General features: G+C 41.8%; 1 protein-coding gene across 1 annotated transcript in view; it reads left to right on the top strand.

Annotated features, from left to right (window-relative positions):
- The window catches only part of itpr2 (inositol 1,4,5-trisphosphate receptor, type 2), a 58,333-nt gene that overhangs the window by 16,483 nt on the left and 28,110 nt on the right, over window positions 1-13,740 (top strand). The window contains exons 20-37 of the mRNA XM_085461484.1: window positions 20-167; window positions 274-424; window positions 1,278-1,465; window positions 1,564-1,687; window positions 1,804-1,861; window positions 2,022-2,199; window positions 2,474-2,641; window positions 3,076-3,162; window positions 3,257-3,382; window positions 3,506-3,628; window positions 3,787-3,987; window positions 4,341-4,592; window positions 4,758-4,883; window positions 4,998-5,126; window positions 5,363-5,483; window positions 6,103-6,284; window positions 6,552-6,694; window positions 7,215-7,323. Of these exons, the coding sequence (XP_085317610.1) occupies window positions 20-167; window positions 274-424; window positions 1,278-1,465; window positions 1,564-1,687; window positions 1,804-1,861; window positions 2,022-2,199; window positions 2,474-2,641; window positions 3,076-3,162; window positions 3,257-3,382; window positions 3,506-3,628; window positions 3,787-3,987; window positions 4,341-4,592; window positions 4,758-4,883; window positions 4,998-5,126; window positions 5,363-5,483; window positions 6,103-6,284; window positions 6,552-6,694; window positions 7,215-7,323 (2,614 nt within the window). The remainder of the gene's footprint in view (window positions 1-19; window positions 168-273; window positions 425-1,277; window positions 1,466-1,563; window positions 1,688-1,803; window positions 1,862-2,021; window positions 2,200-2,473; window positions 2,642-3,075; window positions 3,163-3,256; window positions 3,383-3,505; window positions 3,629-3,786; window positions 3,988-4,340; window positions 4,593-4,757; window positions 4,884-4,997; window positions 5,127-5,362; window positions 5,484-6,102; window positions 6,285-6,551; window positions 6,695-7,214; window positions 7,324-13,740) is intronic.

Raw genomic sequence — 13,740 nt, 5'->3', positions numbered from 1 at the left:
ATTTTAATGGCTTCAACAGGTTTGAGTATGAGTCAACTGACAGCTCAACGGAGGAAATGAAGAAGAAGTTTGCTCCAACTATGGAGTTTGTGGAAGAATATCTTAAGGATGTGCTAAACCAGGCTCATCCTTTTGAGGAAAAAGCTAAGAATGAACTCACATTGGAGGTAGGATAAACAAAACTTCAGATATAACTTTGGCATGTTTTTTTTTTTCATTTACTGGTTTTATTGGGTTGTTTTAATGATGGATCATGTTTGATTTCTCTTTCAGGTGGTGAACCTGGCTCGAAATCTGGTTTACTTTGGTTTTTATAGCTTTAGTGAGTTGCTGCGCCTCACGCGCACTCTGCTGTCCATCTTGGATTTTGTCCAGTACCCGGCCAGCCCCTTGAACAAGCTCAGCAAAGGCCCAGAGGCTGGCGGTTAGTGCAGTTATGTGTTTAAATTACTGTATGTGTGTCTTTGAATTTTTTTTTTTAATCTAAATTTAAAAAATGCAGAGAACAGAGGAAATGACAGATCTGCTCATGCAATGCAGATAGAATTTAAACAAAAATTAAAACTTTTAAGATTGGTGAACAGACTGGTAGATACAAATGGTGTTGAGGTTTAATGACATGAAAACACTAACTATATATTAACTTTTCTTCAGCTGGAGAAACATCTGGGTCATCTACGATGCTGTGAAAAAGTTTTTGCCCCTTTCCTTTTTTCATAGGTTTTCAGAATATCTGTCACCCCTTATATTTTAAACAACTTGTAAAATCAAACAAAGATAACCAGTTTAAATAGAAAATGCAGTTTTTAAATTATGATTTTAATTAACTGAGGGGAGAAAAAGATATCCAAACCCACCTGCCCTGTGTGAAAAAGCAATTGCCACCTAAGCCTAATAACTGGTTTTGCCACTCTTTGCAACAAGAGCTGCAATCAAGTGTTTGCGATACCTGCCAAAAAAAAAAGGGGTTTATCACAGTTAATTCATGATTCATGATTTGTCATTAATGTGACTATATGTGAAAAAGTAATTCATTTATTATTCATTACTTTTTCACATGGGGCAGGTAGGTTTGGATAGCTTAAAGTTTTATGATGTGAAATGTGACAAATATGCTGAAAACACTAAGAAATCAAGAAGAGGCAAATACTTTTTCATAGCTGTGTAGCATTTTGTTTCTCTTGACTTTCCTAGCTTTTAATGAACGTAATCTAACTTCAATTGACTTGACACACACAAACACATAATGAGACATGTATAAATCTTATTTTCTTTAGGCAACAATGTCCTGCGAACGATCCACGGTGTTGGTGAAATGATGACTCAGATGGTGATGAGTCGAGGTGTGCCACACATCCTCCCTGACTCTCCTCCTTCTCTACGCTATGGGAAGGTGCTCTTCCTGCCTGAAAATGAGGATTTGATGGTGATGGACACAAAACTAAAGATCATCGAGATCCTGCAAGTCAGTGGCACTTCTATATGTTCTGCTTACCATCACTGCTGCATTTTCTTTTTCCAGTGCTTGACACTTTTTTTGTGAACTTTGTTTTTTTCTGACAGTTCATCTTGAGTGTGAGGTTGGATTACAGGATCACATACTTACTGTCGATCTACAAGAAAGCGTTTGGGGACAGGGCCTTAACTGACAGCTCGATGTCTTTGGCCGATGTGCCTCCAATAACACGTGAGACTTTCCTCTCTTACCGTGCAAATGCAGAAAAGTTATTTATTACATTATCCTGTGTTAATTACTGCAGTCTGCTCACGTCACTTTTTCTTTCATTTTATTTTTGTCTTCAGCTTGTGAACCTGACATAGATGAGATTGTACAAAAAGCAGAGAGCATGTTTGTAGAAAGGTAGGTGAACATGTGCCTATTTATTGACTCCGCATGATTTGTTAGGGCATTTATGCCTTTATTAGATTGACAGTAGAGACAGACAGGAAATGTATGCCAGTGTTTTTTAATATGCTTTCAAACATTCAGATAAAGCAAATTAAAATTTAAATATGCACAGCTCTGACTTCAGCTCTGAGTGGAGCGCGGTGGAGCTGGACGGTGAGGATGGCCGGACATTTTTGAGGGTTCTGATCTATCTCATCATGCAAGATTACCCCCCACTGGTATCTGGGTCTCTGCAGCTCCTCTTTAAACACTTCAGTCAGAGATCTGAGGTGCTGGAGGCCTTCAAACAGGTAACAACAAAGCAGTTGCACTTTCTGAGTTAAGCGATTATTTTTTTCAGTACTGGTTGATGTAATCAGTTTGGAGGAGGAGTGTTCTCTAAAGAGCCAACAGCTCTAAAATGCATCACTAAGAGATTCCTCAGATGAAAAAAAAACTGCCTCAGAGCCAGTTTGACTCCAAAGTGGTACACAGAGACTTATTAGAAGATAGAAATTTCTTTTGGTTATACATATTTTAGGAATATCCCTGACTGACTCTTCATTGTGCGCGTGTGTGTCTTAGGTGCAGCTGCTCGTGTCAGAGCAGGATGTAGAGAACTACAAGCAGATCAAGTCGGATCTGGACCAGCTGCGTCTGACCGTTGAGAAGTCAGAGCTGTGGGTGGAGAAGAGTGTAGTCTACACCGGTGAAGAACTTGCTGCCAAGATGGCCAAAGAGCCAAACACTGAGGTGCTGTGCTCGTATTTAAAAGTAAAGCATCTAGAAGCAACATCTAAAAGTAACGTTTTAGAATTGGATATGACATTTTCAGCTCTCTCAGAAATTACTGTTTGTGTTAAATGGGCCATCAGTAATTCTTCTGCACTGTAAATGGTTTCGATGATTGTTGTTTTTTCTTCACAGCTAATGAAAAAGTCCAACTGTTCTGTTAGCTTAATTAGTAAAAAATGTCTGACTTCACAGGGAACTGCATTTAGGCACTTGTGTGTGACAAATTTTTATTTTTACTGTTATTTTTAGAGCATCTCCGTGAGTGCTGGAAGTCTTTGAACACACTTTAATAACTCACTGAGATGGGATAAGATTGTTTCATATTAAAAACAGACCTGTTTTAAAGTGGACATTGAGCACAACTGTTTTCACATGTCTCATGTCTCTCTCAGGAGGCTGTTCTGAGCCCAGTGCAGGATGGGGAAAGTAAACCTCAGATTGACGGTAACAAGGCAAACAACTATAAAATAGTAAAAGAGGTGCGCTGCACATCCTTATCTCAAGTGTGTTCCTGTAAAATGTCTGTTGGGCTCTTGTGCATCTGAGAAAAAAATTTGTGGGTCTCATCTATAGATCCTGCTGCGGCTCAGTAAGCTGTGTTACGGCAACAAGAAGAGTCGCGTGCAGCAGCAGAGGCTGCTGAAGAACATGGGAGCTCATACAGTGGTGCTGGACCTGCTGCAGATCCCTTATGAGAAGGTAAGCCGTGTACACAACAGCCAGTTCAATGATTTTCTGCTTCACTCTGTGTGCAACATAGTTACTGGATGTCTTCCTGATTCTCTAATCATCTTTTATTTCCCCGGTGCCATGTTCTCACAGAGTGATGACAAGATGAATGACATCATGACCCTGGCACATACATTTCTCCAAAACTTTTGCAAAGGAAACCATCAGAATCAAGTTCTCCTACATAAACAGCTGAACCTCTTCCTCACTCCAGGGGTGTGTAGACATGACTATGCTCCACTTTTTCTCATGCTGGCATACCTTTGGGTGCCCTCTTTCTAGTAGTGCGACAGCCGTATGGTTTCTTTTGATGAATGATTCAGTGTGCCGTTTAAGTGAACGTTATCATCTTCACAACTTCTGCTTTTCTCCAGCTGCTGGAAGCTGAGACGATGCGCCACATCTTTATGAACAACTACCAGCTGTGCAATGAGATCAGTGAGCGGGTGGTCCATCATTTTGTCCACTGCATCGAAACGCACGGAAGACATGTTCAGTACCTCAAGTTTTTGCAAACCATTGTGAAGGCTGATACAAAATATGTAAAGAAATGTCAGGACAAAGTCATGACAGAGGTTTGTTTTTATTGTTTGTTTTTTGTGTGAAAAATGGGAAAAAATAATCTTATGAACAGGAAACACTCATGTGGAAGTTCTCCAAATCAGTTATCATGTATTTTTCTTAATAACTGCAGCCACTCATCTAACTGGTTATTTAAATTTAACATGTGACAGATTGTTATTACTAATCATAACATTTCATGTTTGGTTTTCACTGAACTTGAGAAGATGAGAATACTTGCGCACTACACAAAGAATCAATTATAAATTGAAAGGCTTTTTTTGATGCTTACTTTTAAATGAATGCCGGTGTGCGAGACTCTTCCTTAAACCTTTCTTCTTCTTGGGTTCTCTGTTTGCGTTTCCAGCTGGTGAACGCTGGTGAGGACGTGCTGGTGTTCTACAACGACCGCTCGTCTTTCCAGGTGTTGTTGCAAATGATGGGCTCTGAGCGGGAGCGGGCCGATGAGTATGGAGCTCTGGCGTATCATAACACACTCGTGGAGCTGCTGGCTGCCTGTACCGAGGGAAAGAACGTCTACACTGAGCTGAAATGCAATTCCCTGCTGCCGCTGGATGACATTGTTAAAGTTGTCACTGATGTGAATTGCATACCAGAGGTAGTGACCAGATAGTTTTACGACACAATAAGAATACACATTGAGGTGTAGGGTAAAGATAAATAATATCGCCATCCTTCTGTAAAGACATTTTTGGTTATGTTTCAGTGCTGTGTGCCTTCAAAAACTAATTGGACATTGCTTTTTCTAATTTCTCGCCCTAAGGTCAAAACTGCTTATGTGAACTTTGTGAATCACTGCTATGTGGACACAGAGGTCGAAATGAAGGAGATCTACACCTCCTCCCATATCTGGAAGCTCTTTGATAATTTCCTGGTGGACATGGCCAGTGTAAGTCAGGTTCATTCACCTCTTTTTCTTTCCTTATGAGCCTGTGTATGTGTCAAGACTATTAAATAAGAAATGATAATAGACATATTCCTCTTCATGATTTTTGTAATTTAGGTGTGCAACACTACAACGGAGCGTAGCCATGCAGATCTAGCCCTGGAGAAGTATGTGACGGAGACGGTGATGGCCATTGTCAAGGGTTTCTTCAGCTCTCAGTTCTCTGTTAATCACTCTAACCTACAGGTATCTCTTCACCCCTGACAAGCATACAAATGTCATGGATTTGGATAACTTTATGGTGAACATATTTAATAAAGATTGAGTTTTTTTTTTTTTTTAGCAGTAATGCAGTAATGACCTCAGAGACATTCAATTTTCAAGTCATGCCATCTGATTGTTCCTCTGTATTTCTCTGTGGTTATGCCTTTTTAAGTTAAAGCATCCTGCTAGTTCTTCTTCTTCTTTTATTTAACATGTAGACAAACCAGTCTATCTTCATCAAGCTCCTCCAGTCAGCCTTCCGGATTTACAACTGCACATGGCTCAGCTCAGCTCAGAAGGCTAATATTGAGAGTTGTATCAAAACACTGTCCGATGTGGGTGAGTGATGCAACTTTGCTCTTCAGCCTCGATAGGAGATGGTTTCATTACTTCACATTCACTGTATATTTAAAAAGTTTTAATCCATATCTTACAGTGCATATGCTGATCTGAATTTTTACCAATATTTATTGCTGTAATGTTGCTTTTCAATTGTCCTTTATTTTACTTATTATATGACATAATCGTGTGCAGCACAGTTCCATTGTCCTTTGCTGGATCAGCCAAAGTTAGGCTTTGGTTGCATTTGAGGTTGAAACATATTTGAAAAAGAGATCTTTCACAACACCTCCACGCAGTCCTATAAAAACTAAGTACACCCTGTGACTCAGTAGCTTGAGGAACCGCTTTTAGCAGCTATACCTTGAAGTAACTAGTTTCTGTATGACTTTAACAATCTCTGACATCATTGTGGAAGAATTTTGCCCCGTTCTTTTTTTTTTTTTTTTTTTTTTTTTACAGTGTTGCTTCACTCCATTGACGTTTGCAAGCAGTACTTGGTGTGTGCTTAGTTTTCCATAGGGCTGCATAGAGTCCTGTGAAAGCCTCCCTTTTCGCATGACTGTAAAGTTAAGCTCACAATGACATCTCCTACATGTTCTACGTGTTCTTCCTTCAGCTAAGGCACGGTCCATAGCCATCCCTGTTGATCTGGACAGCCAGGTCAACACTTTGTCTCTCAAGTTCCATAGTAATATGGTGCAGCGGGCAGCTAAAGATTGGAGGATCTCTGCACGTACACGACCTCGCAAGGAGCCACTGGGTGGGCCTGACTATAAGAACATCATAGAGAAGCTGCAGGTGAACCTTTATTCTAACACTGGGAGTCTATGATAATGTGCAACATGCTCAAGAAGGAATATTAGGCAAATGAACATTTTGATCTAACGACTGTGCTAAGCTGTTAGAATTTATCCTCTGGGTATATAGAAAGTTTCAATAGTCACAGTAGTGGCCTGACAAACTGACATTGCCATCCCTTGAAATTACGTAATGTATGAACATGCATGCTCATCAGCACTACAGTCTCTGCTGCAGCATTTTTAATGCATCTGTTGTGTTGTGCAGGGGGTTGTGTCCCATCTGGAGGAGCAGTTCAGTCCAAAGGTTCAGGCAGAGTTTTCTGTGCTGGTGGATGTTCTGCACAGCCCAGAACTGCTGTTTCCAGAGCCTGCTCGTTTACGCTGTGAGGGTGGAGCTTTTATGTCCAAGTAAGCAGCTCTCTATAAACTGTCCTTAGAACAAAGACAGCCTGCAGGCCACATTTTAAAGTGTTTGTCTGACCATTGGGAAAACTAGCAGCATGACTAAGTTAGTATTTGGAGTTATTTGCAGTTTTTGACAATGTTTTTTTCACCTTTTTATCGGCTGTGTAGATGCTGGAAAAGTCAAAAAAGAATAAACTTGCAAAACACACTTTAAATGATAAATGAACATCATTGCATAGAGCCACATTCAGCTTTAAATGAAGTGAATGAGAGCATGGTAGCAAAAAAGTCAGTATTTGTGGCAGTGGCCTGCATGAATTGACAAATACATTTTGTAAAAAATACTCAGACACATCATCAAACCTCTGAGGGTGCTCTCACTATTTCTTCTCTATGACACCCTCTGGGAACAGAGAGGGAGATTTCACCTGCGGTGATCATTAAAGCGTGGCCTTGTTTTGTGAGCAAGCGAGTGCATTAACCAGAAACCAAAATGACGCAGCAACTCTTATCGCTCTTCCAGACTAATCAAACACACCAAGAAGCTGATGGACAAAGAGGATAAATTGTGTCTGAAGATCCTGAAGACGCTCAGAGAGATGCTTGAAAAGAAGGAAAGCTTTGAGCAATCTGTGAGTACATGACACTTTAGGTGACTTTAACAAGTTCACCAAGTGAATGGTTTTAGGATGTCACATTCACCTTTGCATACAAGTTACATTACGTGAGTGAGAACATCCAAAAGTTTGCTTTGGATTTATCCTCAACTTCATGTGTTGGCAATGCTGTGCTCCTATAGCAGTGCAGCGTAGTGCTTGTTTTCTCTCAGGTCTGTCAGCCCAGAGCCCAGACTCCCCTTCATCAGTATGCTGTGGGCCTTTCTGTGTTACATAAGGCAGGGAGGCACTTGAGGACACACTCACACTGAGAGGGAGAAAAGGAAGGAGGAAGTAAAGGAAGGAGGAGGAGGAGGTGGTGGTGGGGGAACGCACTGAACAAACAAATCAATACTGCAGCGAGTTGGGGGTACAGGAGCCCCTGTCCTGCTGCACCTCCCTCTCAGCCAGAGGCCCGGGAAGTGAATGACTAGAGTTGGTAGGATGACACGCAAATTTGTGTAGAGGAGACTCAAAGAGGTGGCTACGTGTGCGAGAGCGCGCATGTTTGTTCACATTGACAGGGGTGGAAGGTGAGGGCCAAAGTACAAAAACATCAAGCCTGTAATTACTTCTTGCTCCAGCTGTGTGGCGAGAGAAGGTGCCAGTCTGAAGTTCACACAGGATGCACCGTTCCTGTAAAAGACCTTTTATCAGTTCGCACAAAAACATGACATGGCCCGTTTTAATCGTCCACTGCTTTGCTCAGTTTGCAGCTCCATTTGTCTTGTTTTAAAGAAAAGTGGTAGGAAAGCACGTTTGCATGTTTCATGCATGCATGTGATTATTATTAGTCCACTTAAGGCACAGCTTATTAAAGCAGAACAAATGTATGTTCTTTTACCTTCTATTTCAGTATAATGGTATTACTAATACTGTCAGGACTACGTTGCTCAATATAGTACACGGCAACTTGTTTGACTTCCAGCTGCTTGAGGAGTCAGAGTTTTGCTTTTCCTTTTTGTGTTTGTATTGTGTGTCAGTCAGCCAAGCTATGTGGGTTTTTTTTGTTTTTGTTTTTTTGGAGCGCTTTTTTTATTTTTTTTTATTTGAAAGGCAAATGATTCAACAGTTGTGTGGAACAAGATAAGAGGAATTCAAAGTGGAAAAACAGTCACTTTTTTTTAAAAGCGGCTTGGAGAAGCCAGACAGTGCGGTAACGATATGTGAAATGTCAGTTTGTGTAGGTGTGCATGAGTGTGCTCGAGCATGTATTTGCGGCCTCTCTTTGTCATATCCGCGTAGCCCTGAGTGTGGAGCTGCAGCCTTACTGCACGAGAGAGAGAGAAAAACGATTGATGGAAATAATGAGAGAGAGAGAGAGGCAGGCAGGCAAGCAGACAGACAAAAACAGAAGGAGAGAGACAGAGTGACAGCAAAGGCAGTAGAGGTTGGTGGCTCCCCTGGGGTGCAATGAGTGGGTGGAGGAGAGTGAGTGAAAGAGATGGAGGGAGAGTCATTGAGGGAGCGAGGGAAGCAGCCATGTGAGGAGCCATGTGAGTGAAAGAGAAAAAAAAGTGGGCAGCGGCTGCAGGGATAGGGATTGGAGAGAAGCAGAGTCTGCTCAGTCCATGAGGAGACAGGGCAGGGGGTGCGCTTACGTAACAGCCTGCAGTGGCTGAGCCAGCGTCACGTGTACCACCACGTTCTCCCTCCCTCCCTGCTTACTCTCACTCTCCTGTCCGCTTGCTGCCGCTGTCTTCCTCCTTTGCTCCCTCTACGCTTTATCTTAGTCTGTGGCAGTCTGTCTGCCCGCCTGAGTATTATAATATTATTTTTTTTGTCTCGCTCACACCTGCTCCCACCCAGGCCCTGCTCAGGTGTTTGCCTTGATCAGAGAGGGCAAGATCTGCAGTAACTGCACAGAGATGTGTTGGCTCTGGCTGCTGCATGTCACTTGTTTTGGCTGTCAGTAAAAGGCCACTTTAAATGTTTGTGCTCTCACTTGCCCTCAGGAAGTCTGTGTTGTATTGTTCGGGGTAAAAAGTTTAGTGATTTATTTAGCTTTCTTTCCTTTTCTAAGGTGGATATCAGTCAGGACTACTTATAAAAATAAACAAATAAATAAATAGAAAACCTAATGATCTGCGCTTTTCTTTCCTTTAATGAAGTGAAGCAATTCTCCAAAACTGCTGAGCACTGTAGATTTTAATGGCACACATTTGATGCCATCCAGTATTTACAACGCAAGGAAACGCTCATGTGTTTTTTAATAGTTTTTTTTCGCCAACAATGGGAGGCTGTTGAAAGAGAAGGATGTAAACGCCTTCGGCTACACAGAGAATACTTCATAATAGGATCAGCTGGTTGCTGGTTTCAGGGATTTGTTAGCAATAAGATATTTTTTTAAATCCTTGCAGTTACAAATGTTAGCAGCCTGTGATTAAACTTTTACTAGCCTGTATTTAAGATATTTTTTAAATTGATATAGACGTATGCATAAGTATGTAAACAAGTGACATAGGAATAAAAAACCAGCTAATTATATAATCTAAACCACTCTCACGTGGTTTCTTTTTCCTCTCTCTATCACACTCATCTGTCATTCACACGATGTCTGTCTGTCTCTCATTCTGTCTTGCTTGCCAAGTTTCACACCACCTGCCCAAGGCAAAGCAGATTTACAGATTACCACCCTCTCGATGCTAAGCGCATCACACACAAACGCACACGTAGATGCAAGGACTCAGACTCACACACACTCCCAGGCATGCAGTGTCATGCTGGCTTGCCCTGCGTGAGCTCATACTGCAGGCCTTTTCTTGTTTGTCTGTCTGATGGGAATCATGATGGACCATGCCTTCAGGTTTTCTAGGTGGAGAGGGTCAGGCAGGCAGAGAGCTGCGTGAGCTCATGGGTACATTGTAAAGGTTGACCTTTGGCTGGACTCTGGCTGAGACAGCATGCTGAGTTGAGTCAGAAAGTTGGAGATTGCAGAGGTCTAACCAAAATAGTTTTGATTTGTGAAGTTTAACTTATCTAATACAAAAAAAGTGTTTATTTTGCTGCGTGAACTTGTGCTGAGGAGGTTCTACTCAGTTCCTCTTGCCCTTGCTTCCCTCGATCCATCAGCCAGGTGTCTGTTAGGGGAGCATTATGCTTTGGTTTCCATGGCGATGAGGGATTAGGACACGTTGTTTTGTCTAGTCTGGCCGTGACTGGGCGCTGGAGGTCTGTGTACACCATGTAGAGATGCCTCCAGAACTGGAGCACGATGCCTGCTGAACTCTTTTAGTTCCAAGCAGAGAGAGACAGAGAGAAAGTTTCACTTGTACTACAAGAAGATATCCTTCTAGAATCTAAAACACTGAATTATACTTATTTGAACTTAGAAATAATCTTCCTGTGGGTTGAGCAAAAATATTTCAGTTGCTCCAGTTGTTCTTATAAAACCTTGAACATGGGTGGATAATTATTTTTAACCCTGTGTAGCTTTATAAAATCTGCAAGTTGAAGATGCTTGAAACTAGACCATCACGTTCATTTGTCGGACTCCTTTCTTGTTTAGTTCTGGCTGAAAAATTACTTTTAAATCACTGATTTACCTTGACACGAGCAACATAACAAATGTATTATGTGTGCAATGAGATTATTTACCTTTGAGATTTTCTAAAAAGAGATTGTCTTTATTTTTAGCATGCAGGAATTTTGAGGTTTTGAGTTACCTACGTATGGTATCTAAGTGTTTCTATGAATCTCAGTGGTTTTCAGTGTAAACAGAGTTTCACAAGTTCATAGTGTGTTGTTAGGTCACTTGTAGTCTGAGAGGCACATGACAAGAAAAGAGCCGGAATGACATGAATTTGAAATTGTGTTTGCGTTTATTGCTCATAGCTGGTGGACAACACGACACAAACCATCCAGTGATGATATAATACTCAAGACAAACAAGAGTCTGGTGAAGAACACTGTGTGTTTCAGTTAGCGTTCAGTATCTGCTTCAGTTTTTGATTCATTTCTTATGTCATGGTATCTCACATGTGCTCACACCTCTGTTAAAGCCTTTTATTACAGGGTGGACAAAAAAATGCTTTATTAACCATTTATCCTTAGAAGGATCTGAGCACCTGAACCGTATTTGATTGGAATAAATGCAATATTCCTTACTCTGTCTCTCAAAAATAAACGTCAGCGTCTCAAGGGTGTGTCATCAGTAACCAGCAGCTTAGAATAAGGGAAAAGTTTGATCCGCTGCAATTGATAGACTCAAAGTCCGTGGATCACAAAAATCAGATGGCCCCATGCTCTCTGAGAACCATGAGTGATTCTGCCAAATGTAATCTTATTTTTATGCTGATGTAATTTTTCAGAAGCCTCATGGCTGAAACATAAGCTCTCAAAAATTATTATGTTTTCCCCATGCTTGCCTTTTTATGTCGACTAAATTGCCCGAGTTCCAGTGAGGCAGGCAAAACAGATGAGCCTTGTTTGCCAGTCAGCTTATCTTCAGCATCATAGTCTCCTTAATAAACTCAATCAGTACATAATGATATTAGTGAATAACACATAACACGTCCACCGTAAACCCGCTGGTTAAAAGTCAGGCCTTCCCTAAAGCAGACCTGTTACTGAATGCTTGTTTACTTGTTTATGCTTGTATTTCCCTGAATCGTTCTCACCAATTGCTCTCACATGTGGGCTTAATTTGTTTTGCTGATGTGCTTGTTTGTTGGGTAAAAGCATTTCATGCGCTGTGGAACTGCAGCTTGAAATCATAAATGGCACCACTTGATGTGCGTGTGTCTTCCAGGATTCCAGATACCATTTGTAACCTCTTGGCCTTGCACGCAGCGCTCCACAGCTACTTCTGAACATGTCATATTCAGCAGCAGGTAAAAGAGATGGGATGAAATGCAAATATGCAGACATGGTTCACCCTAATGGACTTGACTAATGGCAAGAGTTTTAGGTAATCCTGAGCTCATCCAGCCACAATTTCACCAAAGAATGATGAACCCAGTGATCTCAGTTATGGGTGGCAGTTGCACACCACCCTATGTTCCCTCGTGTTTTGTTTTTCATCTGCGCTCCTGTTGTGTTTGTGGTAGAATAGCAGAAAAATGTGAAATAATGAAATACATTTTAATTTATTTTCTTTTTAAAAAAGAATAAATATCTTGGAGAAAACACTTTATAAAACATATTGATATGGATTTTATTATGACAGGTTCCCACTTTAAGCTTTTCATTTCTCCTTCAGCTCCAAGCTCGCCTTAGAGACAACAGAAATTTTTATTAGATTGCATGCAGCGCGTGCTTTTAAACTGTACATGATAAGATCGAATTTCCCTTTGAGTTTTTGTATAACAGAAGGTAGATTTTCAGTTTGACACTGTACTGATCAGTGTATTGACTGAAGTAACATAAGCTTTGTGATGGTGAAGTTGTTGGTCTCTCACAGCCTGTGGGGAAACTGTGCTATGCCACTGTGTGCTTGAGTCATTCTGTTCATAAAAGACCGACTCGGATTCCTCTGTGGAGGAAAAAAGTAAGACTGTTAGTCTTCCACCCCTCTCATCTCAACCTTGTTTGGGGAACATTGTCCTCCTGCACTGCCTGACACGCTGCTGCAGTTGACCTTATCAGAGCTCAGCAGCTCTAACTTCTCCATCCAGGCAGTGTATGTCCTGGTTTACAGCTGCTACTGCCCTCTGATGCCTGCATGAGTTTTCAGACCACCTAAAGAAGCACAGAACAGGCGGTGTCTTTTTATCCATGCTTCTCACCGGAGTTACAGGAATCTGTAGACAGCAGAGCTGCGAGAGGTGGTGGGGGGGAGTGAAGCTGGAGGTGGGGATCGGCAGCTCATCCTCAGCTTGGACACCAGAGCCGCAGTGTGGCGTGCCGGTGCACATTTTAAAACACCACGACTGTCTGCTCATTGCTAGGTTTTGTTTGTTCCTCTCCTCCTCCTCCTGCCACCCTCCTCTTACTTTTGTCAGTTCTCTCTCTCTCTCTCTCTCTCTCTCTCTCTCTCTCTCTCTCTCTCTCTCTCTCTCTCTCTCTTGCTCCCCCCCCCTCTCTCTCTTGGCTCTTACATCACCTGACTAGAGTTTTTCTTGTCAATGCAGCAACAAGCAGATGAGTCAGGCAGGGCTGACTCTTCTCTACTGCCATCCTGCTTCCTCTATCCTCTCCTTTCTCTCTGCAGACCTAGCAGTGTGCTGGCTGCAGTGTGTGCCAGCACACTGCATCACCCAGAAGGGAGACAAAAAAATCCCCCCAAAAACCTGTCACCACCCCCACCTTTCAACTTCTCCCTACAAGAGGGAAAAGGGGAAAGTCAAACATGTTTAGTTTGCAAGGGAGCATGCAGTGGGATGCATTGCCTTATAGAGTGTAGTGCTGAGGTTGGAGATGCACTGGGATTGTGTCTGTGTAGTGGTGTGTGGA

The sequence above is a fragment of the Copadichromis virginalis genome, linkage group LG7 (genome assembly GCF_057382275.1).
Source record: "Copadichromis virginalis isolate Kocher_CV1m ecotype Utaka linkage group LG7, C_Virginalis_male_GT1.1, whole genome shotgun sequence".
In the NCBI taxonomy this organism is placed as follows: Eukaryota; Metazoa; Chordata; class Actinopteri; order Cichliformes; family Cichlidae; genus Copadichromis; species Copadichromis virginalis.
This window is presented reverse-complemented; position numbering and strand designations above follow the sequence as displayed.